Consider the following 26925-nt stretch of genomic DNA (forward strand, 5'->3'; position numbering starts at 1 on the left):
CAGAACAGAAATACCAAATGTTTTCAGAAAATAAGTGAAAGCTACATTATCAGTAGTATGAATATCCTTTTCATGATTTTCATGATCAAGAAGGAACTTCAAATCTAGGGTATTTGAGATGTATCAGAAATGCAGGCATTATTAATATTTGAAAATCCATAGACTTCTTTGTGCAAGTTAGAAAAAAATCTCTCTGTAAATCCCTTGAAGAGACTTCCTTCCCACCTGCTGAAAACTGCATACAAACATTCACCCAAAATGTTCCAGAAAAGTTGTCTCCTTGGGTTGTGCAGTATACAGCCTTCACAGCTATACAATGAAACAGATTTTACTCTCAAGGAAGAGAACCCAGGGCCTAGGAACAGATAAGTTACTAGCTAACACACACACACACACACACACACACACACACACACACACACACACACACACAGAGAGAGAGAGAGAGAGAGAGAGAGAGAGAGAGAGAGAGAGAGAGAGAGAGAGAGAGAGAGCTGAAAGCAGAGTGGGTCCTAGATGCCAGATGTGTGTGCAAAATTCTGGTGAAGGATATAGGAGCGAGTGTCTCAAGGCAAAAGCTCATAACCTTTTTGAGATGTTAAAATAAATTACACATTCCCTCAAATTGAGGGAACTGTCTTAGAGAGATGGGAGATGAGATGCCATCGGTGTATATGGTCTATATTGATGAAAGAAATGAAGAGTGTGGGTCACTGTCATACAGAAAACCAAGGATCTGTATGAGAAAACTTCTGAAAGGGAAAGCTAGAAGCAGATTATTCCTTTGTGCCTTTTCTGCTTCTTTGCTACAACTTAATCTTGAAACGTGAAACAGCAAGGCAGGGCTCCTTTCAGTTTCTGCTTGTGTCTCTTCTCCCCAACAGGTCTGCAAGCTTCATTTCACTCCCATTCAGCTAAGACATAGTCCCTCATCGCTCCTCTTGTAAAGACAAGAGACCCAGGGAGCGTCTTCACAGACACCATCTCACCTTCTTCATTCACCCTCCCAACCAACACTGACAACTCTTGTCCAGGGGCAGTACTGGATTTCCTGTAACATTTGTCTCTTATCTAGAATTGTCACTGGCTTTCTAACTGCTCTCAGAGTCTCTCCTCTTCCTTCCTGGCAGCTCATTTATCTCACAAAGGAAATTCTGTCACTCTGTGCCTCAATGTGATTATGACATAATGGTGCCAAGACTCCAAGACTGCACTATCTGGCTTCTGTTTTCCTCTCTTGTCCCCACACAACAAATATTCAGAGAGTAGAAACGCAGAATTTTTAACTGACAGGTTGGTAAAGTCAGGGGACAAGTGCAATCCTCCCTCCCTCTTAGTGTGCTTCACACTCTCCTACTTTGCTGTATAGACCTTTCCTCACCCTCAATGTCAAGCTCATCCAGATAAATCCCACTTCTCTTTCAAGTTGCCTTCCCCTTCCCCATCTCCAATTAATCACCAAAAAAATCTGGAAGTGAAGCTGTGGTTCAAGTGGTACAATTCCAGCCTTACTCAAAAAAGCTAAGGGACAGGCCCTGAGTTCAAGCACCAGGAATTGAACTCAAAGCCTTGTTTTCACCTGTGCCAGGCTCTCAAGCCCTTTGCCTTTTAGACTTTTTTTTTCCAGACAGGGTCTGTATTTTCACCCATGCTGGCCTAAAACCATAATCTTCCTATCTCCAACTCGTAAGTAACTAGGATTTGGCATGGGAAGCCTTGGTCTAGAAACCTTTCTGATCTCCAGCTAATATAACCATTCTTTCTTGTGACACATCAAATCATTTTAATTCATACCTTTCTTGGGACCTCAGAGGTCTTGATTAACTGCGTGCATTTGTCATACACTTCACTCTGTACTAGATTTAAGATCTGAGGATAGGCACAGTAACTTGCTTAACCTCCAAGCCTCAACTCTAAGCAGCATCTTCTTTTTTTCTAAAGTAGTAGCTATTCAACAGATGTTTATTGAATCAGGAACTTTCATTTTTGAGGAGGAAAAAAAAATACCTTTCCTTCTCCCCTCCAAAAAATAAGAGCAGAAAAGTCTTCTCATGCTGGGACTTCCCCTCAGCTCAATTTTCTGCAGGAAAACTATCTTTTCCCCTGGGATAGAGGCACAAAGATACTTCCTCCTTGTTCCTACTTACTTGAAACTTGCCTCTTCCTTAAGGTTCAGAACAAAATTCCAATAATGAAGATGATGACACAAGCAGAGATCCCACTGATAACTGCCATGACCAGGCCGCTAGATGGTGAAAGGCTCTAAATTTTTTTTTAAAGCCCAGTTCAAGCCCATGATTGTCACTCCCAATCTAGAGTATATCCTTCCCTCAGGGCCATAGAGACCACTCCTGTTTTCCCCACAATGGATTTTTCTCAGCCCTTGGCTTGATCCTTTTCCCAAGTGGCAATGAAGGGCTGATCCAGGCCTGGCTGTTCCATCTGGCAGGTGTATCTCTGCTCTTCCCCAGGGGCCACAGCCACAATCACCCAGCCCTGGTAGGTCCCATCTCCATTTGGTAATATATCCTGAGGCTTGACTTCTTTGGCATCCAATGGCTGTCTGTCCTTCAACCATCTTGTGGTAATGTTCTGTGGGTGGAAGTTCAAAGCTTGACATTGTAGAGTGGTCACTGCTGAGGCCACATGATGAGTGACTTCACCAAAGGAGGCATTTGACAAGAAAGAGGTAGAGTGCAGAGAGAGGATCTTTTTACCCTTCCCAGGAAAACAGGAGCTTTCACTCACTTGCCTCCGTGGGATGGAGGAAGAGTAGACCCTTTTCAGATATAACAAAATGCAGGAGAGACTCCATGTTGTGTTCTAAAAATGTTTCCAAGATTTGGCTCTAATTCAGTGTCACATGGAAACAGTCACAGTCCTATCAGCCTGTTCTTCTGTCTTTTGTGTGAATATGTACACCTGTTTATCATGTCCTCTAGTCTGACAGATAAAAGTTCCCTTCCTGTGAATCAAAACTGAGAGGAACAATCAATTTCATTTGGTTCAACCGAGAACATATTTTTGTATGATAGAGTCTTGTTAAGCTGGTAGGGTTGCCTCACTTGGAATTTTCTTGTCTTGGTATTCATGTGACAATTGACATCTCTGTAGTCCTTCTGAAAGGTATATTTATACCTTTTCATGGGAATCTTGGTTAAATCAAAAGAGGGCTGCTGGTATTTCCTTTTTTGGTTATACATTAGAAGAAAATAAATAAAGCTGCTGTGTGCCAGTGGCTCATGCAATCTTAGCTAGTTGGAAGGCTGAGATCTGGTTTAAATCCATCCCAGGCAGGAAAGTCCATGAGATTCATATTTCCAATTAAATACATACACACACACATACACACAAAATCATGACTTATGGCTAGGTCATAGTTTCCAATATATAAGATTGAAGAAGTTGGGAGAATTACATAACTTCCCCCTGAAACTCTACCATCTCTGAGCCCCTGGACTTTGTACCTCTCTCTTCTTCATCACTACAATATAAGTCAAGAGGATACATTCCCCCATACCTTTCTGGTCCAGAGCCCTTCTCTCCAGCTCTAGGAGCTGCTGCAGTTGCATTGGGCAGTCCCTTTCCAGGTAGGTTTTGTTCTGCTTTGTCTGAATTGTGTGTGTTTCCCACTCTGTCTTGGTGGCCCAGGCCCTGGGCTCTGCTGCTTTCTAATCCAGAGTCTCAGGGCAGAATTCCAGGTAGTCTTTCCCATCATACCCATATTTCCAGAACCCACTGGTGCTATTGTCTTCATGCACCTCACAGCCCAGGATCACCTGTAGGGTGTGGGACTCTGGAAACATCCCCATCCCTACCATCTTATTACTAAAACCAAAGGAGTAAGGGCTCTATTCCCACCATAGATACTATAGACCAAAATAATCCCCCTTCTTTCCCACCTCCCCCACATAGTTCTCTAAGATACATCCCCAAGAAAGGGAAATGCTTTGACCATCTCAGGAAAGCTAGGCCCCAGTCCATATACCCTTACTGTGGTTTTGGTTGTTCATTATGGACCAGAAGTCAACAGTGAACATAGGATCCCACCCTTTCAGACTGACTCAGCTCTAGCCACAACTGGCTGGATGCTCTACCCAAGACCCATGAGGCCTGGGGTTCAGCACAGCAACTCTCATGATTATAGGACACAAACAGCTGGTCATCCACACAGCCCAAAGCCCCAAACAAGGGCAGTCCAAGGTTGAGACCTGAGGAACTGTAGTGAGTGAGACCCTGGAAAGAGAGCAGCAGACCTTCAGCCTGGGAAGCAGGGGGGACCAAGGGGCACTGCGTTCCCTCTATACATCACAGTCCTAGATTCTTTCTCACTATGCACTTGCCTTGGCCACTCTCTTGCTGTACTCTGCCTCATTACTCAGGATGTCAGGTTATGTTGGAGCCAACATCACAGATTCTAGAAAATCCCATGTCTCCAGTTATGATAGTTGAATTCAAGAGTGGGTGCTTGGAACTAATTAGGTCCAATATTTGAGAAATTTGATGTAGTGATTTTTTTATTTGAACACTTTTTTTATCTGCATGTGCCGGCACTAGGGCTTGATTTTAGGGTCTCAAGCTCTCACTTGGCTTTTTCACTCAAGGCTCTAGCCACAGCTCTACTTCCAGCTTTTTACTGGTTAATTGGAGATAAGAGTCTCAGATTTGAGTGCTTGGGCTGGCTTTGAACTGTGATCCTCATATTTCAGCTTCTTAGGAGCAAGGATAAGAGGGATTAAACCCTGGGACCGAGCAATTGAGGTGCAAATGCTGGCAATGTGATGCTAGAAGATCTGCTGATAACTAGGGGAAAATTCTTTGCAAGCACAAAAAGGAGCTCCAAGAAGCTGGAAGGATGAGATCTCCAGAACAAGGGAGTTTAGCGATAGGGCTCTACTGCCTAGAAGGGCACCTGGTCTTTGGCATATGTTCCACAAATTCTTGTTGGATAAATAAATCATGGCTTTTAAATTTCATCTCTGGTTCCAGACTCTAGGCTAAATTTCATCTCTGGTTCTAGACTTTAGGCTAAATAACATGCCCCAATCCAGGCTCTTGATTTTTGATGGCTTTCCTTGGTCTTCACATATGTGGCCATTGCATTATTCAATAAAATAAAAATAAAAAGCTTGGCACTGGTGGCTCACATCTGTAATCATAGCTACTTAGAAGGATGAGATCTGAAGTTTGTGGTTTGAAGCCAGCCTGGGAAGAAATGTCTTTGAGACTCTTATCTCCAATTAGCCAGTCAAAGCCTAAGGTGGAGGTGTGGCTCAAGTGGTAGAATACCAGCCTGAGCAAAAAGCCAAGTAAGTGTGGAGCCCTGAGTATCAGCACTAAATAAATAAGAACACTAATAAAATACATAACAAAATACATGTAACATAAAATAATAAAATGCATAATAAAATATATAACATAAAATACATACTATAATTTATAAGTTATATTTGAATTTTTTTCTTTCTTACAATATGTAGATCCATTAGTAACTCTCTTGAAAATACATGTTTCTTAGCCCTCTTCTGCTCCCACTCAGCCTACTGCATCATTTTTTCTCTGAAGTAGTGTAGCAGCTTACTGTGGTTCCCATCCTTTTGATTTTCACACACAGTCCTCACAGCAATCTTTCTAGACCTATGACAGATCATGTCACTCCTCAGCTAAAATGTACACTACACTATGTGGTCCTTTGTGACCTTGTCTGTGGACCTCTTCCCACTTCTCTTCCTCTAGTCACTGCTTGACTTCCTTGTTCTTTCTTCAGGTATATTACATATACACTTTTCCTTACAAATATACACATGAATATGCCTGCCTGTAATATAGGCATATAAGCAACATAGACCTATTTCCTGGAAAAAAGAACAGTTTTCAAGAGCCAGTATTTTGTCATCCAAGGACATTTAACAATATCTAGAGACATTTCTGCTTGTCACACCCAACTGTGGGAGTGCTGGGAGCTAGAATCTAGAGTACAGAAAATAGAATGGGATGCTGCTAGACAGACATCGTACAATGACAGTCCCTGTCCCCTGCAAAAAGATAAAATAAGCTAAAAATGGCAGTAGCATTTAAGAAACCTGTTTCAGCCCAATTAGCTAGGCCTACTCAGTTTGCCTGGAAAGCTCTGTTCCAGTGTCATCCTTACTTCTTTTAAGGTCTCAGTTCAAAGGTTACAGATGACAGCATGGCTTGTCCTGAATTCCTCACTTCACAAGTCTTCACAGCATTTATCAGCTACCTGATGATTTGTATCTTTCTGTTCATTTGTTTATTGACATGTCTCCAATTAATATACAAAATATCAGAGGCAGAAAGTTGGTTCCTATTCTCTCCCCTGTGATAGAACAGTACAAACTAGTTGTAGTCACTGTATATCTGAACAATAAATATTTCTATTCAACATCAAAGTCTATGGTTCAACCTGTAATTTGGTGTGATGTTTAAGAATCATTTGTGGCCAGGCACTGGTGGCTCATGCCCATCATACTAGCTATTCAGGAGCTTGAGATTTAAGGATTTCAGCTTGAAACCAGCTCTAGAAGATATAACTAAGACACTCTTTTCTCCAATTAACTAGCAAAAAGCTGGATGTGGAGGTGTGGTTCAAGTGGAAAAGCACCAACTTTGACTGGAAAAAGTACAAGGCCTTGAGTTCAAGACCTAGTACTGGGGGGAAAAAATCATAGCTATGAAGTGCAGAAATGGTCTCTGCCAACAAAGCCTGGGGTATCATTGAACAGTGCTACCTGTAAGCAATTGGTGCCTTATTTTGTAAAACATGGACACAGTACATATCCTCAGTCTGAGCACATAGCTAGAAAACAAGGTAAAGATTACTATGAGCTAAGTGTAGCAACAGTGGTAGTATTTAACACCAAAGTTCCAATTGCTTACATTTTTATAATCTGAGGGAAGTTATTTAACCTGAGAGCCACATAACCAAGAAACCTGTTAATTGCTCCCACTTTCCAATGCATAATGAAAGTCGATTTAGATCACAGAGCTGAAAGTGATTTAAAATTGAGTTCATCACTTAAATATCAATCATTATTTGGGCATCTTTTACAAATGGAGCAATTAGGCAGCACATTGCAAATCAAAGCCCAGCCTAAAACAAAAAGACAGACCTTCATATTCATTTGAAATCAACACTCAAAAATAACACACACTGGTCTTTCCAGGTAAACAAACAATTGCTAAGAGTTCAAACAAACCAAAAACCCTTGTTATCCTCGAAAAGATAACTATGGGTATTCGAATAGGATCCAGAGACCCAACCCCACTCCTAATGAGCCAGTTCCCCACGTGGGTTCACTCTGTCAAACCTCCACCCGTTCTTTCTCTCACTCGGGTGTGGAAATACTTGGGGGCACCTGGCCAAGGTCGCCTTTGAGGAGAAATTCCAGGGTGACAGAAAAAAAAAGTCACAGCTAACCCCAGGACCCATAAACTTGAGATCCCAGTCCTAGGACCCCCTCCCCTCCTCGCCCTCGCCTGAACTGAGCCACAGAGATTTACTTTAAAGAGTCACAGTCAGAAACAGAGAAGGGCAGAGGCACCTGGCTCAGGTTAGAGGACTGGGAGAGGCTCGGGCTAGGGACTCCCCCTTTCCTCTCTCGGAGCCTTCGGACTTACGTGGTCTGCATCAGCACCAGCAGGAGGAGAGCTTGCTGGTGTCACGTCCCCAGTTCGGACCGCGCCCCCAGCGCGGGGTACGGCAACCCGGATGGCTCAAGAAGTCATCCTGGAGCAGGGCCAGAGCTCCAGGGGTGTCAGATAAAACTTCCTGGAGAGCGAGAGCCCTTTCCGGGCCATTGGTGAAAGAAATGATCCAGAACTTGAACTTTCTATCTCCCGAAGCCAAAGTGAGCCGTGGGTGAAAACTTCTCAGGGACCCAGCTGTGCCCTGGTGTTCAAATCGGAGAGAATGTTGCTGATTGGGAGAAAATATATATTTCACATCTTTCTGATCTAAATGTTGAACGTTTAAAATATTAAAACTTTAGACATTTTCAAAATGTCTAAGGTTTAGCCTTAAAATGTTTCTTTATTCTCTCTCTCTTTCTCTCTCTCCAGTATTGGGGCGTAAACTCAGGATCTGAGCACTATCCCTTAGAATTTTTGCTCAAGGCTGGTGCCTTATTACTTGAACCATACCTCCACTTCCAGCTTTTGAGTGGTTAATTAGAGATAAGTGTTTGTGTTTCACAAACTTTTCCGTTGGGCTGGCTTCCAATGGGGATTGATCCTTGGATCTCAGCCTCCCTTCTTGAGTAGCTAGGATTACAAGCATGAGCCATTTGCTCCTGACTCATCTAATTATTTTGGTATCCAAGCCAGAAATCAATTTACTGTAGATGTGAGAATTCATATCTAGACTCTCCATTCCATTTATCTGTTTTTCTCTTTCTGTTAGGAAATATGATGGTGTGATTATTGTAGCTCTGTATGAAGTCGAAATCAAGAAGTCTGATTTCCCCAAGTTTGGTCTTCTTTTTCAAGATTGTTTTGGCTCTTCTGGGTCTTATGAATTTCTGTAAGAGTTTTAGGATCACTTGGTTGATGTTCATTCTACTTTTGTATATATTTCAAAGTTATAAAACATATTTTAGCCTTTTTTTGGTTTTTAGTATGACAAAAGAAAATAGCCCAAATCAGAACATTCTGATATATGTTAACATTTACAATTAGGAGGGAGATTAAAATTTAACATACAAACAAGGAAGAAATAGCCAATCACATTCTTTCTGGAATATTGTAAGTTCTGAAAGCTACAGAGAAATAAGATCAGATGTAGTCCTAAACTTTCCCCATTGCTTTAGACATTGAGGGACCCCAGCAAATTTTAGCCACAAACAATTAGGAGGACATGTGGGGCTAAATGGGTTGAAAGTGCATGGGAAAAAAAATCAAGAAGCTAAAATTCCAGAACTAAAAATGGATGGAACTGATGGCAAAAAAACTCCCCTTCCCAATCTTGAGCCATTTTTTTACTGACATGCAGATGGTAGAATAAAATACCCACAAATGGTGTTTGGCTGGAAATGACACCAAATGACTCCTGGTATATAAGAATCAGAATCAGGTTATATTGATTGGATTTAAGTTTTAATGTATACCTGGGAAAAGGCAAACTATATATTGGCTCCATGTATGAAGGGAACTGGTCCCAGGCTGTGTTGATAAGGTCCAGGGATAAGATGGGCCATCAAAGTTGGGAAATACAAATAAGTACATTTTATTTACATTTCAGAGAAGTAGTTGCAGAGCTACTTCCCCCTGCATCCCCAAATTTAGCAGCATAGCAGCAAATGTGTGTTGGAGAAAAGTATGTAAGTGGATGCTATATAGATGCAGAATAACCTATCCATCCCCTCTATTATGACTTAGATCTAAAATGTAGCCCAAAGGCTGCATGCTAAATGCTTGGTCACTAGCCTATGGCTTTATCAAGGTGGTGCATCCTTTAGGAGGTAGACCTTATTGGAAGGAAAGGAATCTCTTAAAAGTGATAGTAGAACTCTGGCCTCTTTTCTTTCTCTCTGCTTCAGGGCTGCCACGTGATAAGCAGCCACCATTACTACATGCTTCCTCTTGGGAAGCATGGGCCTTGCACAGGCCTAAAGCAATAGTACCAAGTAACCATGGACTGAAACCATAAGCTAAAATAAACATTTTTATTGGAAAGTGAGGTAGTAACAGAGTAATATGAAACTTGCTATGTACTTCAGCCTGGCCTCAAACTCTTCATTCTCCTATCTCAGCCCCTGAGAGCTAGGATGATAAGTATGTACCACCACACCTGGTTTTTCCTCCTTTTAAGTGGTTTATCTCAGGTGTTTTGCTACAGTGATGGTAAGCTGACCAGCACACCCCCTACCTTTTGCTACAGAATTTTCTAACCATTTATGGGTTGCATCTGAAAAGATAGAGGCCCTGTCTCTCAGTAGCTATGAATGTGATTCTATTTGAATAGGCTCATTGAAGATGTATCTGTTTATGTCATGATGCAGTAGAGTGAATCCTTAATGGAATATGACTGATATCCTTACAAGAAGAGAAGAGAGTTGGGCTCTAGTGGCTCATGCTTGTAATCATCTACACAGGGGGCTGAGGTCTGAGGATCATGTTTCAAAGCCAGCTCAGGCAGCAAAACCCATGACTCTAATATCCAATTAACCACCAGAAAACCAGAAGTGGAGCTGTGACTCAAAATGATAGAGCACTAGCCTTGAGCTAAAGAGCTCAGGAACAGCACCCAGGCCCAGAGTTCAAGCCCCACAACTGACAGAAACAAAATAAAACAAAACAAAAAACAAAAAAAAAACAAAAAAAGAAGAGAAGAGATACAGAGACAGAGAGAAGAATGCCAGGGAATTATACTGACCCAAACTAAGGGATACTTGAAGCTATGGTAGCTAAGAAGAATCTTCCCCAAGAGGCTACAGATGGAGCCCGGCCCTGACAAGAAATTGAGCTTGTACTTGTGGCCAACACATCTGTGATAGAATACATTTGTTTTAAGTTTGTGGCACTTTGTTATTCAGTTCCAGGAAACTAGATACACATTCCCCCCCTCCCCGTTTTTTTTTTATAGAAGTATTGGATGCTTCAATTTTGCTTCCCCTGCTACTTCAGCATTAATTAATATAATTAATGTACTGTGCTTTGAAAAGGGAACTTTTTTTTACTATTAGCAACAACAGTGCTTTAGTATGATATGATAAAATATTCCTTCTTAGCTTCAGAAAGAAAATACATCAGGTTAGTCTTGAATTCAAGACCTCAAATTCTCCCTTAGCTTTTCTAATCAAGGATGGTGCTCTACCACTTGAGCCATATCTTTACTGTTCACATTTTCTTTTTCTGGTTAATTGGAAATAAGAGTCTTTTCTCCTTGGGCTGGTTTAGAATCATCAGATCTCGGCTTCTAGAGTAGCTAGGGTTACAGATATAAGCAACTAGCAAATAGCTTTTGCTAATTACCTATCTATCTGATAGACTTTTCTGTTGGGGCTTGATTTACTGCTTGATTCTCTGTGTCTCCGCCTCCTGAATAGTTAGGATTATAGGCATGAGCCACTGGACCCTGTCTTCAGTTTTATACTGCACAAAATCTCGAAGTATGGGGCTGGGAAGGTGGCTCAGTGGTAGAGTGCTTGCCTTGCATGCATGAGGCCCTGGGTTCGATTCCTCAGCACCACATAACCAAAAAAAAAAAAAAGCCGGAAGTGGCACTATGGCTCAAGTGGAGGCGTGCTTGCCTTGAGCTGAATAGAGTTCAAGCCCATGACCGGACCCCCCCCCCAAAAAAAAAAATCTCGAAGTATGCCTGAGGTCTCTGAGTCCAGAGTCCTGGTTCAACATCATCAAATGCTGTATTTGGTTTACAGTTAACAGCTATTTATATAGAGAGGTGATGTGGGCTTCAACACAGTTCTAACTAATTAATCCACCTGTTTCAGTCCCATCCATATTCTAGGCCCAAGAGACACCTGGTGTCTAAAAATCTCAAATCCTTTTAGAGTTCTGTAACATGGAATTCATTTGTTTGTTGTTGGTTTTTCACCTAATAGGTATTGGATATAGCTTTCACTGGCCTGACATTTACCTGTCTATCCTCCTGCTCTCTAACTTCTTTTTATATTTGATTGATGAGATATGATGATCACTGGATCTCTTGTCCTTTTTTTTTTTTTAATGCCAATCCTAGGTCTTGAACTCAGGGGCTGAGAATGCTCCTCTAGACTTATCTGCTCAAAGCTAGCACTCTGCCACTTGAACCACAGCTCTATGTTCAGCTTTTGGGTGATTAATTGGAGATAAGTCTCTCATGGACTTTCCTGCACGGACTGGCTTCAGACTGGGATTTTCAGATCTCAGCCAGTGCCTGGCTCTCATCCATATATATACATATATAATTTAACATAGAAAATACGCATATATATTTATAAATTTATATATGTAAATTTATCTTCTTTGCAAAACCTTTCTCTGTCATTAGGTAAGGTTGAAAAATGGAGCAGAGGTGGACATCTAGTCACCATACTTAACTGCAAGTGAATTCCTTTAAATAAACCATAATAACGAATATAGTATTAGTAAGGGTAAATTCTCTTTGCCAAACATTATGTTGAACCTTATTTAAACACAGTTTTATTTCTGAATTTACCTCCCATCTATCAAGGAATTTATAGCCAGGTTGAGAAGAGATGATACTCTATTACCACAGCAAAATAATAATGTTCTGGAAAGCTATGGTATTTACAACCAGTAGGGGGAAATAGATAAAGGTATAAAGGTTCATGAGTCTATACTCCCTGACAATTCCATCTAACTATGCAATTATCATTTAACCATGAGTTCAAAGGCTGAGTCATTTGTTCTTTGACCTCTACTTTTCTGTGAAAGTACTTTTGTGTCTCACAAACTTATTCTGATTCTCAATTAAATTGGGCTAATAATTTTGAATCACAAAGTGAATAACTTCTTAAAATTGTTATCGTATACAGAAATGAATAGAAAACAATTATTTAAAGTCTGGCAGATCAGGAGAAAATTGTCCATTACACATTTTCGGTTAGAGTGTCATTTTCTTCCATTAGACCTTAAGATATGCTAGTTTGAAATAATTTGAGACCAACACACAACTATTTTTGTTCAGTGTTATCCCTCAGTTCTTATATAGATCTTAGAAACATGAGAGGAAATGCTCTCTACTGCTGATATTCTTCAGCAGTACTTTTATATCATATGTACTAATCATTATGATTGAGGAAAGCAACCTAGTCTACCCTTGCTCACTTTTATGTAATCTAAATTCTATGAACCTAAGCCTTTTTTTAAAAATCTCTTTTTGTGTATATATGTTGCTGGCGTCTTAGGCTAGGGTGATGCCTGACTTTAGCCAGTCCCCCCCAAAACATCTGCCAAGTTTCTGGGAATGTCAAACAAAAAGTAAGGATGAAGGAGAAAAGGAATTGTAAATTTAGCCATTGCAAATTGTAACCAAATTGAGAGAACCAGAGGACAGGCATCTTCAGCTCTGTCTGCCAGCATGCCAACATGAATGTTAAATTTAAATATGGAGAGAAATGGGGTAGCAAACAAGAGATATGTATAGTTCAAGCAGTATTGGTCAAATTGTGATCTAGTTGATTATTATCTCACATCTGGTTTTGTAGGTTTGAGAAGTCCTTGTTAAAGGGCTAATTTTATCCCCAACACGAGATGATTACTTCTGTGTAGGAGAGAAAGCTTCAGTTCCCATCATGGGGTAATTGCTCGGATTAAGAGGGGAAGTCTCCTCACAGAGACTGTAAGGCTTATGGTGATTGAACAGAAGAGAGAATGATTCATACAAGGACAATTTGTCTTCAGGTTTAGGGCAAGGACTGGAAACTTTCAGAGGTTGTTTTATTGGTCTAAAACAGGACATTGTAAGTATAAACATTGACAAGCTATTGATAATGATTAAGACATCTTGAAGATGTCTTAATTACTCTTACCTGATGTTCAGCTGTGAAGGTGGAGAATTACTAACTTTAAATAAATTCTTATATGCATGCACATGCAGGTGAGCAGGAATCTTCATATCTTAAGACAGATAGGTAATGAAGGCCAAGATGCCTTTTATCTTGTTTATAGTTATCTATTGGGTATTGGAAAGCCCAAGTGCTATTGATGCTAAAACTTCACTACATGCATGTTACACACATGTATGTATTATAAATGTACAAGAATTATGATTAGTTTGAAAGGTAGTCAGTTATATTGTAAAATGACTTAATATCTAAATATCTAAATTTATAAAGAGATGATATTTAGGAAGATGCTTTTAAAAATAACCTGAAAATAACTTAAAACTGATAAATGCAGCTCTCAACATTATGCTTTTCATTTAATTAGGTTAAGTTAATGTTGTTATTAATACAACTAATGTAATACTGGTAATAAACATATCAATAGCATTGCTTACCTGAGTATGTAGCTCTCCATCATTTTAAAAAAAATCAGTTTACTTCCTGGTTGTAAATAGTGAATCTGACTTCTCTTGGTAGTTGTTAAAAATATAATTTTCCTGCCTCCTCATTTCTCTATCCTGTTCCAATCTTATTGCTAAAAGCCAAACCAGACAAAATCCCCCCAAAAAACATGTTTTGTGTTACTGGTTTAATTCTTAACTTGCATTTAATACATAATATATGTAAATTTACCATGTAAGTGCTTCTATTCTCCTGATTTTTTTTAAAGGCCATTTTTCTGACAGGCATAAAACATTGCTGATTACTCTTTATTATGGCTTCTTCTTTTAATGAAACAATAAGCACAAGTGTTAGTTACTTCCTCTGCTTACTAATTGTTTCAAATAGTGAATGAGTCCACTCTTGGGAGTTTCTTCTCCATTGGAAAATTGTTCCTATTTAGGAATATGCTGGTTTTTAGGGCCCTGAGTACCAAAGTTATTTATTTGATTGACTGACTAGGTTTCTTACTCCATTCTTTGTTAGAGCTTTTCAATGCTATAACAAATGTCAATTGTAGGTAACGATCATTCTATTCATCAAAAGACATGACACCAGTTACATGATAAGAGTTCTGAAATTTGTTGAGTAATACAGTGTCAACTCAAAGTTATTGATTAGCCAAGGACATTGATCAATAATTGTTCCTGGACCTGCTCTTTTAATTTGGAGCACCATCTAGAGTTTAGTAGAGCAAACAATATCCTACATTGTTGATGCCTTTAGGCAAAAATACATTAAAGTCAGTTGTTTTTTTTCAAATTGTTATTCTCAACAATTCCCCTAGCCTTGGAAATTTTATAAGCTTAAAAAAACTTTTATAGTCAGTAATTTACCCAAATCTTTTTCAAATTACTAGCTAGCACCTGAGTATACATTAAATAATCTATCTTTCCTTTCACAGATGTGAAAGCACCAGTATGTGTGACACGTCCATTGTAGTTGTGGTTTGGGTGTTCTTTGGAGTGTACTTGTTTAAGGGAATGTGGGTTTGGTTAAGCTTGGTCACATTTGAAAGTTACAACTCTCTTAAATTTCTTTATACTTATTAGTATATAGTAATTATAAATTTGTTATTAGTATTATTGGTACCACTTGCTATAATTTAACAATGAATATCATATTTTGTCTCCTTATCTAGTAAGATACATCTTTGCACAGTGGTATTTTCTTAGGTCATCCTCTTCATTGTGGTTAATTTTACTAGTGAAAAAAACTAGTTCACTATTTTAAAGATTTCCTTTTACCAGTTCTCTTTTATTTCTTCAGTACCCTAATTTTAACCTCTACCTCTACGCAAAATGAACTACTTCCTTTCATTTCTTCTCTGATCTCTTTCTCACATCCATTGCTATGTACCTTTTGCTAGGTCTCTATTCTCTAGCCCCCACCACAGAGGGAGATAGTTTCTTAATTTATTCTCCCTTGGGTCAAGTGAAGTGTTGAGCTTACTGACTGGGCTGATGAATTCTTTTACAACGAATGAATGATCACATGGCAGACTCTTAGATAAGAGTTCAAGGCCTTTAATTTATTTTTGCCAACTTCTTTCTGGCCTGTGTCTTCCTCAGAATTATTATCTATTATGGGAATAGTCATTTCTGTGCACTGAAAGGGATGGAAAAATAAGACTATAGCTAAAGGCTAATAATTGCCCAGGTCAAGAGAAATTTGTACTACAGCTTCCAAAAACAAGCATTCCAGTACATTGCTTTCAAAACAAACGTTATTGTATTGGACTGCCATCTAGTGTGCATGAGAACAAACAGCATCACACATTGTATGATTCTGAGGGGAAGATAAGATGTCCTTGGTGTATCTGCTGGAGTGAAAATATCTCAATCTAAAAATGTATGGACCAGATTAGTGAGTAATTAATAGGGCTATGTTTTAGTTTTATGTACTTTATAGACATGCAAAATTATCTCTTTTGACTTTAGTCCAATTCATTTTAATATGTGTGTGTGTGTGTGTGTGTGTGTGTGTGCACGCACGTGTGCGCACGTGCACGCAAGTTTGGAATCAAGCAAAATCAGTCTTCAGTGCTGTGTTGAAGAAGTCAGAACTCTCTATCTATTTCCTTTTTGGTGATGTGGTAATGATGTAATTGTAGTTATCTCATAGAAAATTTGTAGCTGGGATAACCATGTACATATACTGCGTGTTGTACAGCAAGTGTTCAAGTGTTATCTCGATTAGTATTATTGCTACATAACTGGACAGTTTTAGAATTATACCACTAGTTTATATGTCAATTTATGTATAATATTTTAAATTATGATATATAGATACCTAAAATATGCCAGACATCATTATAAAGACTGTATGAACATTAATTCAAAAGCCCACATAACAGCCTATGAAACAGGGGGTGATATTATTGCCATTGATCCGATGAGAAAACAGAATCACTGAGAAGTTAATTAAGGCAGATGGAAATTAGCAAAGCTAAATGTAACTCAGACATTATAGGTTTGAGTTAACCTAATTAGGCTTTTGGTTAATGAACAATGCTGCTCCTGTGGTTTTTCCTGGACCATTTAAAGGAACATTATGTATTTCAATTAACTATGAAAATACAGTTTATGTGTTAATTGAAGCATAACTAAAAACCTGTAGCTAAGTTAACACTAAGAATTTTTTTCCCAAACACAAGTTTTGTTTAGCTTAAGGAGACTGAGATGAAGAAAAGTGCTGAGGAATCATGGTGTTTCTTAGGTTTTAAGTGAGCACAAGTGCTTGACATCAACAATATCTGGGGTGGATGATACAGGGACTGGGCAAATATGTGATGATGTGATGATTCTTCACCTCTTCCCAGTGTGTGTTTCCATAAGCTTGAGTGATGGGCAAAGAGTGAGTTATCAAAAGTGCAATAGGAATAGATTGCATCTGAAAGTTAGAGAGATAACCCTGAATTGTAACTCACCATTCTCCAAGATACATATATAATCACATGCTAATGTACAATGTGCGTCCACACGTGCATGTGTGTGCACACACAAATACTTCTCTCTTCTCTGATGGCTCAGCTCTGTATCCTAGTTAAGCTTCTTAAGGATAATACCTAGTAGGTTCTGTGACCTCACGAGTAGGTTCAGATGCAGGTAAGAAAAGCCATATAATTAGACAGAGTGAAATAGTTAGTTGGACTTGGTCTACCTTTATCTCTTTCTTCAAATTAAGGAACATTCCAACTTTCTCAGAGTTACCTCTCAAATAGGAGCATCTCATGGCACAAAGATCTAATGAGAGGGCGTGGCTCAAGCGAGTGGCTGTTCTGTTATTTCATGTAATCCTCACATTTTTCTTATTTTCTTTCCCTAATATTCTGATTTTACAAAAGAGGAAATGAAAGTTGGGAAGGAAAGTCAAGGAATTTGAGAAGGTCATCCAGATCATCAGTGGAGGAACTAGGATTAAATAAGCCCAAGGCTGATCTTTTATATCTGTAGATAACTGTATTCCCAACTACCAGGCCATTTTAAAACTTTCAGACTAGCCAGGCTGTGGTGGCTCACGACTATAATCCTAGCTACTCAGGAGGCTGAAATTTGAGTGTCGAAGTTCAAATCCAGCCCAGACAGGAAAGTCCATGCATGATATTCTTATTGCTAATTAATCACCAGAAAACTGGAAGTGGAGTTGTGGCTCAAAGTGCACATATCCTGAGTTCAAGCCCCATCACTACCAAAAAAAAAAATCTGACTAGTCTGGGACTGCCAGATGTCTGACTGGGCTAGGAAATAGAACTTTCCAATTAACCTTCTATGATTACATACATGCATACATAAACACATATGCATAAATATACATATACATACACATATACATGTATGTGTGTATAGTTTACAATCTATAGAATATAGTAAATATGTAATTATATTTAAGTAAATATATAAGTACTTATATAGAGTTGCATATAAGTCATGGGCAAATATTAATAAATGCCATTAAATTCATGCTTTTAAGGTCATCAAATAAATCACTATAATAATTATTAGATAATTGATTATTAATTAATATTGTATACTGATGCTGTGGTTTGAATTCAGGGCTTTGTGCTCTAGCTTGGCTTTTTCTGTTCAAGACTAATATTTTATTATTTGAGCCACAACTCTACTTCCAGTTTTTTGCTGGTTAGTTGGAGATAAGAGTCACATGTAAGTTTCCTGCCTGTTCTGGTTTTGAACCACAGTTCTTAGATATCAGTCTCTTGAGTAGCTAGGATTACGGGCTTGAGTCACCAGTACTCTGCTTGTTTTTATTGTTTTCACTATTGTATTGTTTCTTTTGTAATAATTTCCATGCATTTACTGAGTTCCTGCTACATGCTTTACTACTATGCTCTCTGCTTCCTTATGCATTTTGAGAGTATATCAGGGAATAATGAAGAAAATTTAGCTTTAGCTTTTTAGGTGTCTACAGGCTGTTGGGGTTACCTCAGATTTAATCTCCTAATTGTTGGACACTTGCCTGTGAAGATTAAAAAGAAACACAGAAAAATAACTTTATGTTATTTATATTAAAATATGGTTCCTGAGACTGAAATAAGGAAATAGATGAGAGAGTTTCCAGTGGTTTAGGCTGGAAACCTGTGGAGTTTTTCTTGGGCCATGTATATTTCTTAGCGCAACGTGGATGAAAATACTACTGCTTGCATGGGTGGCTCATACCAGTAATCTTAGCTCCTCAGGAGGCTAAGATATAGAAGATTATAGTTTGAAACCAGCCTCAGGCAGAAAAGGCAGGACTAGAGGCAAGGCTCTAATAGTAGAAAACTAGCTGTGAACAAGAAGGAGAAATGACCCTAACACCAGCACAAAAGAAGAAGGAAAAAACTCCAACAACAAAGCCAGGACCCAGTGGTTCATACCCATACTTGTAATTTCAGCAATGCAGGAAGTTGAGACCTGAGGCTTCAGGTTCAAAGCCAGCCCAGTTAATCTCCAATTAACCACCTAAAAATAAAAAAGAAAATGAAGAAAGGAAGAAAGGAAGAAAGAGAGAGAGAGAGAGAGAGAGAGAGAGAGAGAGAAAGAGAGAGAGAGAGAGAGAGAGAGAGAGAGAGAGAGAGAGAGAGGGAAGGAAAAAGAGAAAGAAAGAAAGAAAGAAAGAAAGAAAGAAAGAAAGAAAGAAAGAAAGAAAGAAAGAAAGAAAGAAAGGAAGGAAGGAAGGAAGGAAGAAAGAAAAGAAAGGAAGGAAGGAAGGAAGGAAGGAAGGAAGGAAGGAAGGAAGGAAGGAAGGAAGAAAGAAAGAAAGAAAGAAAGGAAGGAAGAAAGAAACACTAGAAGTAGCACTGTGGTTCAAGTGGTAGAGCAGTATCCTTGAGCTAAATAGGTCAGGGACAACATCTAGGCCTTGAGTTCAAGCCCTCGGTCCTGAACAGAAAGCAAAACAAACAAACAAACAAAAACCCATCACTGTAATTGGGCACTCTTTTAGTCAGGCTCTGCTAGTAAACTGGCTGTTATTATTAGCTTCATTTTTGATCAAGAAAGAGCAGTTTCTAATTCTTCAAAGTTGGGGCCTTTACTAGTATTTGTTGATATTAGTTAACTATCACCAAATGCTGACAGAACCCCACTGGCATCTTAGAAAGAAGATGTGAAAGAAAAAGAATCTGACATCTCCTGTCTGTCTTTTATCCCTTTCTTTTTTCCTTCTTTCTTTTCTGTCCTTTTTTTTTTTGTAGTCTGTGGTGCCTGAACTCTGGGCCTGGGCACTGTCCCTCAGCTCTTCAGCTCAAGGGAAGGGCTCTACCACCTGAGCCACAGCACCACTTCTGGCTTTTTCTGCTTATGTGGTGCTAAAGAATCAAACCTAGGGCATCATGCCCCCTTTATCCCTTTCTTAGCAACTCCTCTTACCAGCCTTTGAGTATGTCTTGTTCTTCAGTTTTTCTCTCTTCAGCTCCTTCACAGATTTGGACCTGACATTTTATTCTACATATTTCATTTTGTCCACCAAGATTTTCAGAACTTGAAGAGTATGTCATGAAACAAATTTAGCCACTCCATAGTATTCACCTTAGGTTTAAATCCAATTACATTGCAATATTTTGACTATGTCCTCAACTTATTATGATTACCCTGAACTCATCATTGTTCATTCTAAAGAACCCATTCTTAACTTGAACTTTCCCTTGAAGCTCATATGAATAGCCTCTTCATTGTTCATAGACATGTGCAATCTTATTTCAAAATTGAAGACTCCAGTGAACTCTAACTACGTCACAGATTCCTTCAAAGTTCATGGTCTAACGTTTGTGTTTCCAATTTTCAGAATGACTACTGATGAGTTTGATTTCATGCTCTTTGGACAAATTGACTAGTGTTACCATATAATTTTTTAACTTAAAAAACATGACTCACATGTAATTACACATGAGCTCATGAATGGATCAAAGAATGCTTTGATTAGTTAATAAGTGCGAGCAAGGTGACAAAGGTAGTTTTGGAGGAAGATTTAGGAAAATGAAACATGGATTTATTCAGGGAAAGAAAAAGTGCTGGAAGAAGACTAAAAAATCATATACAAAATTGACCAATATCCTCCTGGGCAATTCAGTCATTCATTTTAGGTTCATATTTTGTACTAGAAAAATTAATTTTCATCCTTCTGGATAAAACCTTATTAATTCCTTAATTTTTACAATGCAACACCAAATTCTACATACTCTGGGCTCAATAAAAAGTAAATATTAAGCCAAACCACCTTCAACTAAGCCAGCTGTTGGTAGCCTACACCTATAACCTTAGCTACTCAGAAGGCTGAGATCTGAGCATTTCACTTTGAAGCCAAGCAGGACAGAATCTTGTAGATAAGAATCTTATCTACAGTTAACCAGTAAAAAGCTGACAGTGGATCTGTGGTTCAAGTGGTAGAATATTACCCTTCAGTGAAAAAGTTAAGCAGGAGTCTGTGTGAGGTCCTGAGTTTAAGCCCCAGTAATTGTGTATGTGCACACATATGTACACAGAAGTTACCTTACTCAAAAGCTGTGCTAAGGCCAGGTGCCAGTGGCTCGTGCCTGTAATCCTAGCTATGCAGGAGGCTGAGATCTGAGGATCACAGTTCAAAGCCAGCCCAGGCAGGAAAGAACCTGAGACTCTTATCTCCAACAAGCCACCAAAAAACTGGAAGTGGTGTTGTAGTTCAAGTGGTAGAGTGCTAGCCTTGAGCTGAACTGCTGAGGGATAGTGCCCAGGCCCAGAGTTCAAGCCCCATGACTGACAAAAAAAAAATTAATTAATTAATTAAATAAAAAAGCTGTGCTGTCTGCCTAATAATAAAACTCCTAGTTGCAATTTGTTATTAAATACTTGGAATGTGCTAGTCTTAATTGAAATGTTCTATAGATATAAAACACATGAGATATTTAAGACTTACCATTTAAAAAAATATAAAGTATATCATCTAAAATATTGCTTATAAGTTCAAGTAAATATACAAGTGAAGTAAAATCTATTATTAAAACAAATGTTGGGCTAGGAATGTAGCTCAGTGGTAGAGTGCTTGCCTAGAACACATGATGCCCTGAGTTCTTTGAGTTCAATTCCTCAGTACCACATAAACTGAGGTGATGCTGTGACTCAAGAGGTAGAGTGCTTGCCTTGAGCAAAAGAAGCTCAGGGACAGTGGTCAGGCCCTCAATTTAAGCCCCATGACTGGCAAAAATAAATAAACAAAACCAATGTCACTGCTGTCACCTCTTTTTTTCAATGTCCCTAACAGATTTTTTTTGAAGTGTATGTAACTCAATTATTTTGTTTTCTAACACCCTCTTAGGTTTCAGTTGAGCCAGAAGTGTTTGTTTTGTATAATTTTTTAATATAGTTTGGAATGGCATAGCAAAATATGTTTGCCTTGTTTTAAAGTTTTATATCTCTTTTTTCCAACACAGGTTACAGAGTTTATGAATGATTTTGTGATCCTTTGCCTTCAAGTCACTTCCACCCCTTGGCCAGGAAATTTTTGAAGTAAGTTTCTGTCTATTTATTGTTTAGAGGTGTGATTAGATTGGTTCAGGATGAATGATCACATTAGATAACTGAATTTACAAATTTACAGGCTCGGGATTTAAAAATCAAGATAAAAATTTATAGTGAAGAGAACGCTAGAGACCTGGTAATTAAGACTTTACACAGCTATTGTTCTAATGAATATGAACACTTCACTGAGTTTCAATTGAAAAAGGGGCTCAATGCACACAGTGGAAGCAATTTGATCTTATCCTATTTCTTTTACTAAAACTGCTTGTATACTATATTGAAAGTGCTTCAATGATTTGTACATTTTCCATAACGTGTTACATTTATAGAATTCACAAATATAGAGAAGAATGGCAAATCTGAAGTTGTTTTCTACTGTTGCTAAATCATCCATCCCTAATCTCATTAGGCTGTTAATTCCCAGAGGGTATGAATAGAAGTAGACAGTTTCCACATGCCAAACAAATGTTATTCAGTGAAACTATACGGCCATTCTTATTTTAAAAGATTGTTTTGTTGTCTGAACATCACTGAATTTAATTTATATAACCCCTTTGATTGGATTACAATGTAAAGCTAACTTTAATATTTTTTTTCTCCCTAATATAAACACATAATCAATTACATATATAAGCAAAAAGGTTACCTTCCTTCTCTTAAGGAAAAATTTGCAATTTCTTGGAACCAGTGGGTGATTATGAAGCAGCAATCTTTAACTAAGGAAAGCAAATGTGGCCAGTTTTAGAGAGGATGAGGAGGTGTTATTCAGTTAGTTAACACAAAGGTATAACTTATATGTTTTACTACATTTCCTTCTTTTTCTGTTTACAATTTTGGTATTTTCGATTTCAACTCTGATTCATCTCTTAGGTCAAAAGTGCATTTTATTACTGTCAATAAATAAAATGTCAAATCTGTGTTTTAATGATTTTATTTCCACCTTAACATTTCAGTTCATAGTATAGCACAAGTAAAGTATTTTTTATTAGAAGTAGCCTACAATTTTCAAGAATAAAAATTCATCTAACAAATGCTTGTTTTCTTTGAAAACAGATCATCAATGTCCCCAACTACCAGATCGATTGGGAATTCTTTACAGGCCTACGGGGTCTCCTTTTCTCCTTTACTTCTTACAGTATCTCTCATTTTTGAGGGTCAGACCCCCTACCTAATAAAATGCCAGAAGGGAATCTGAGGGCTTTTAAAATACAGCCCAATTTCTTGCCTTTGGAGAAGTGAAGAGGGCGCCCCGCCCCCACCCATAAAAAGGATTAGACGGTTTCAATGTCTTTAACTCAAATATATACGTCCTTAACCTCTCACCCTTTAGGACCCTCGCAAGGCTTATAAGCCCCCTCCCTTCCAGTCCTAACTGCTTTAGACGGGCCTTGGAAATCCTTGTCCCAGTCCATAGTTACTATGGGTCTGTATACAGAATTCACCAAGGACCTGTGTTACTTCCCTTGCGAAGAAACAGAATTATCGTGAAAATTTGGGTGGAACCAATTCCGTTTTTGTGCCTAAGATAAGAGAAGCATGTGCCCAACCACCCCTAGGAAAAAGAAGTTTCAGGGGCAAAGGAGCGACCAGGTAATTTAGAAGAAAAACAGAAAGTGGTCTCTGACTGCCCTGGACTTCCTTTAGAGTTGAGAGATTTGGAGACGTCTACACGCGTTGTCTTTGGGGTTACAAAAAAAATAAATGTAGAGTCCGAAGCCTGAGACCTCTAAGATCATTTCTTGGTCAAATCCGGGTGTTTAGGTGCGGGGCATTTTAATATTTTCTCCTTTTTGTGAGGTGGAACAAACACAACTTGGGCGCAGCGCGACGGCTCCGAGGCTGCCAGCCAGGCGGGCGACCGGAGCACCAATCAGCGCGCGCCTGCGCTCTATATATACCGAGGCCCTGCCCCAGCGCAGCTCCATCGGCGTCTTGCCACTTGTTTCCCAGTTCTAGAGCTTCAACATGTCTGAGACTGCTCCAGCCGCTCCAGCTGCCGCCCCCCCGGCGGAGAAGACTCCGGTGAAGAAGAAGGCTGCCAAGAAGCCTGCCGGAGCGCGCCGCAAGGCGACTGGACCTCCCGTGTCCGAGCTCATCACCAAGGCTGTGGCCGCCTCCAAGGAGCGCAGCGGGGTGTCCCTTGCCGCTCTCAAGAAGGCGCTCGCCGCTGCGGGCTACGATGTGGAGAAGAACAACAGCCGCATCAAGCTGGGTCTGAAGAGCCTGGTGAGCAAAGGCACCCTGGTGCAGACCAAGGGCACCGGCGCCTCCGGCTCCTTCAAACTCAACAGGAAGGCGGCTTCCGGGGAGGCCAAGCCCAAGGCCAAGAAGGCGGGCGCGGCTAAGCCTAAGAAGCCTGCCGGCGCAGCCAAGAAGCCGAAGAAGGCGACTGGCTCCGCCACTCCGAAAAAGAGCGCCAAGAAGACCCCTAAGAAGGCGAAGAAGCCAGCAGCGGCTGCCGTGACTAAGAAGGTGGCCAAGAGCCCGAAGAAGGCGAAGGTGGCCAAACCCAAGAAGGTCAAGAGCGCATCTAAGGCTGTTAAGCCTAAAGCTGCCAAACCCAAGGTTGCGAAGCCCAAGAAAGCTGCACCCAAGAAGAAGTAGGCTTTTAGCCCTACTTAAACCCAAAAGGCTCTTTTCAGAGCCACCACAGATCTCATAAAGAGCTGCAAACATTTGGATTGCTTTTGAGTTCTGGCTTAGCGGGGGTCAGGGCTCGCTGGCCTAAACCAGGGGTTTGCATCTCCTTCCTATCTGCCCTGGTTGTTGCTCTACTTGGTCAGCTGTTCCGCTTCCGCTGGCTGAACGAGGGGTGAGCGCCAACCGCTTCCCAAGGCTGCCCAACAGCACAAACAAGTAAAACGTCTCCCCCCACCCACCCTTTTCTTAGTTAAAAGGTTTTCCTCGGATTGGACTGAAAGGTAATTCAAAAGTTCCGCCCTGCTCTCTGGTTGGCCCACTCCCTCTCCGCCTCTGGCTTTCCTTCTGGGCTTAATTGGATGGCAGCCGGCATTGTGTTCTTCCCTATATGTTTTCCTTTAGTCAAGTTGGAAGTTTACCATCTAGGAGAAATTTAAGTGGTCTTTTCGCGCGCTTTCCTTCCGAGTTGTCAAAACGTCTCTCCTTGGGAGCATTTGTAGTTGATGAGGGTGTGTTCTAGCTCCTGTGGTTTGTTTTTCTATGCCGAGAAATTCACTGAAAAGCAGCAGCGGAACCCCCCCCCCCCCGCTTTTTTTCCAGAGTATTTCTGGATCAGGGAGCTCTAGTATCGCATAGCTTATTTGCAAAGCTGTGGTAGGGTTATAGTGCGTCAAAAACAACTTTTGGTCGGCCATTTTAGATCTGACGCGCGTAAGAATCCTCGCTTGTAGAAGGATTTCAACTTCCCCAAACCGGAGTTGCTTTAAACTTATTTTTGTTGTTTTAATGTGTGAGCTATGCATGTTTTCATGCAATTCTGCAAGTTTAGCCTTTGGTCTTTGTCAGTGTTTGAATTCATATCCATATGCATTCCTCTTTAAATGCAGAAGGTCTAGTTTTTTGTATTCTGTTGGAACAGATTTTGGCGAGGCTGGTTACAAGGACCTCCAAAGAGGACAGCAGTTACTCAGTTTCTGCAAGAATGAATCTTGTGACATTTCATTACCTCGTGGGGTTTATTAAACAGGGAGAAGAGTCCAGGAGGCAGCAAAGAAAATTTCCCTATGCTTTCTTCTAGCAATTTTTAATGATCAGTTCTGCATTAATTGTAAGTTTTGACACAACGTATTTCTCATTTCTGCCTCTTGAATTCTGATTTTATTTTTAACATAGCCTGAATTCTATGGACATGTAGACTAAATCTCGACATTCTATTTTTGTTCCTTTGTATTTTCTTCACAGAAGTATTTTCATTGCTCAGAACACCTCTGAAGTGTAGGATTTACTCAAATAGTAGTGTTTCATAAATTGTGATTTTTTGGGGGGGGGGGTCCAGTCATGGGGACTGAACTCTGGGCCTGGGCACTGTCCCTCAGCTCTTCAGCTCAAGGCTAGCCCTCTACCACTTGAGCCACAGTGCCACTTCCGGCTTTTTTCTGTTTGCTTATGTGGTACTGAGGAATCGAACCCAGGCCTCATGCATGCAAGACAAGCACTCTACCACTGAGCCACCTTCCCAGCCCCAATTGTGACCTTTTTTTTTTTTTTTTAACAAGATGATTCGTTGTGGACAGAAGCTAATTCCATTACTGATGTTCAGAATTTTTGGTTTCCCCCACACACTTGCCTTTCTACCACAATCACATATACACATATGTACATGTGTACATTTATTGAGATTGTGTTAAATTTATGAATTGATTTGTGGAAATGGCAGGATTTTGTGTAAGAAATTTCATGTTTTCTGTTTAACTATGTTATCTAGATAATTTAAAATTGTTTCCAAATAAAATATAATCTTAATATTTGTTTCCATTATTCTCAGCTATTTATCTTTTTATTGTTGAAAATGACAGCCTGTGAGATTTTAGATTTCTTGAGGCTAATTTCATAAAATAGACATTGAAGATACTTGGAATTTTTAGTTTGGGGGTTTTTGTTTTTTTTTCTCTCCTTGTTTTGAGTCTGGCTCTCATGAATACCAAGCTTGCCTTGAACCAAGCCTGCCTCTGCCTTGCAAGTGCCCGTATGACAAGCATGTATAACCAGGCCTTCACTATTGAAGAGAATGAACAATTGTCCATTTCCATGTAAGATGGACACATGCAAACCATATAATTTTAAACCAACCTAAACAAAGAAAAAAAACATATATTATTTTATTTATTTAAATTTTTTTGGGTCCAGTGGTGAGGCCTGATCTCTGGGCCTGGGCGCTGTCCCTCAGCTCTTCAGTTCAAGGCTAGCACTCTACCACTTGA

At 39.6% G+C, this 26925-nt stretch overlaps 1 protein-coding gene and 1 pseudogene across 1 annotated transcript; one reads left to right on the top strand and one right to left on the bottom strand.

Moving 5' to 3' along the window:
- Positions 1 to 900: 900 nt before the first annotated feature.
- LOC138827703 (hereditary hemochromatosis protein homolog) lies at positions 901 to 23949 on the bottom strand (annotated as a pseudogene).
- On the top strand, positions 23948 to 26319 carry LOC138828371 (histone H1.2). The gene has a single exon (XM_070024413.1). It carries the CDS (start codon positions 23990 to 23992, stop codon positions 24626 to 24628), a length of 639 nt encoding a protein of 212 aa, XP_069880514.1. The 5' UTR covers positions 23948 to 23989; the 3' UTR covers positions 24629 to 26319.
- The last annotated feature ends 606 nt before the right edge of the window (positions 26320 to 26925 follow it).

The sequence above is a fragment of the Dipodomys merriami genome, unplaced genomic scaffold (genome assembly GCF_024711535.1).
Source record: "Dipodomys merriami isolate MVZ:Mamm:240054 unplaced genomic scaffold, mDipMer1.0.p SCAF_16, whole genome shotgun sequence".
NCBI lineage: Eukaryota > Metazoa > Chordata > Mammalia > Rodentia > Heteromyidae > Dipodomys > Dipodomys merriami.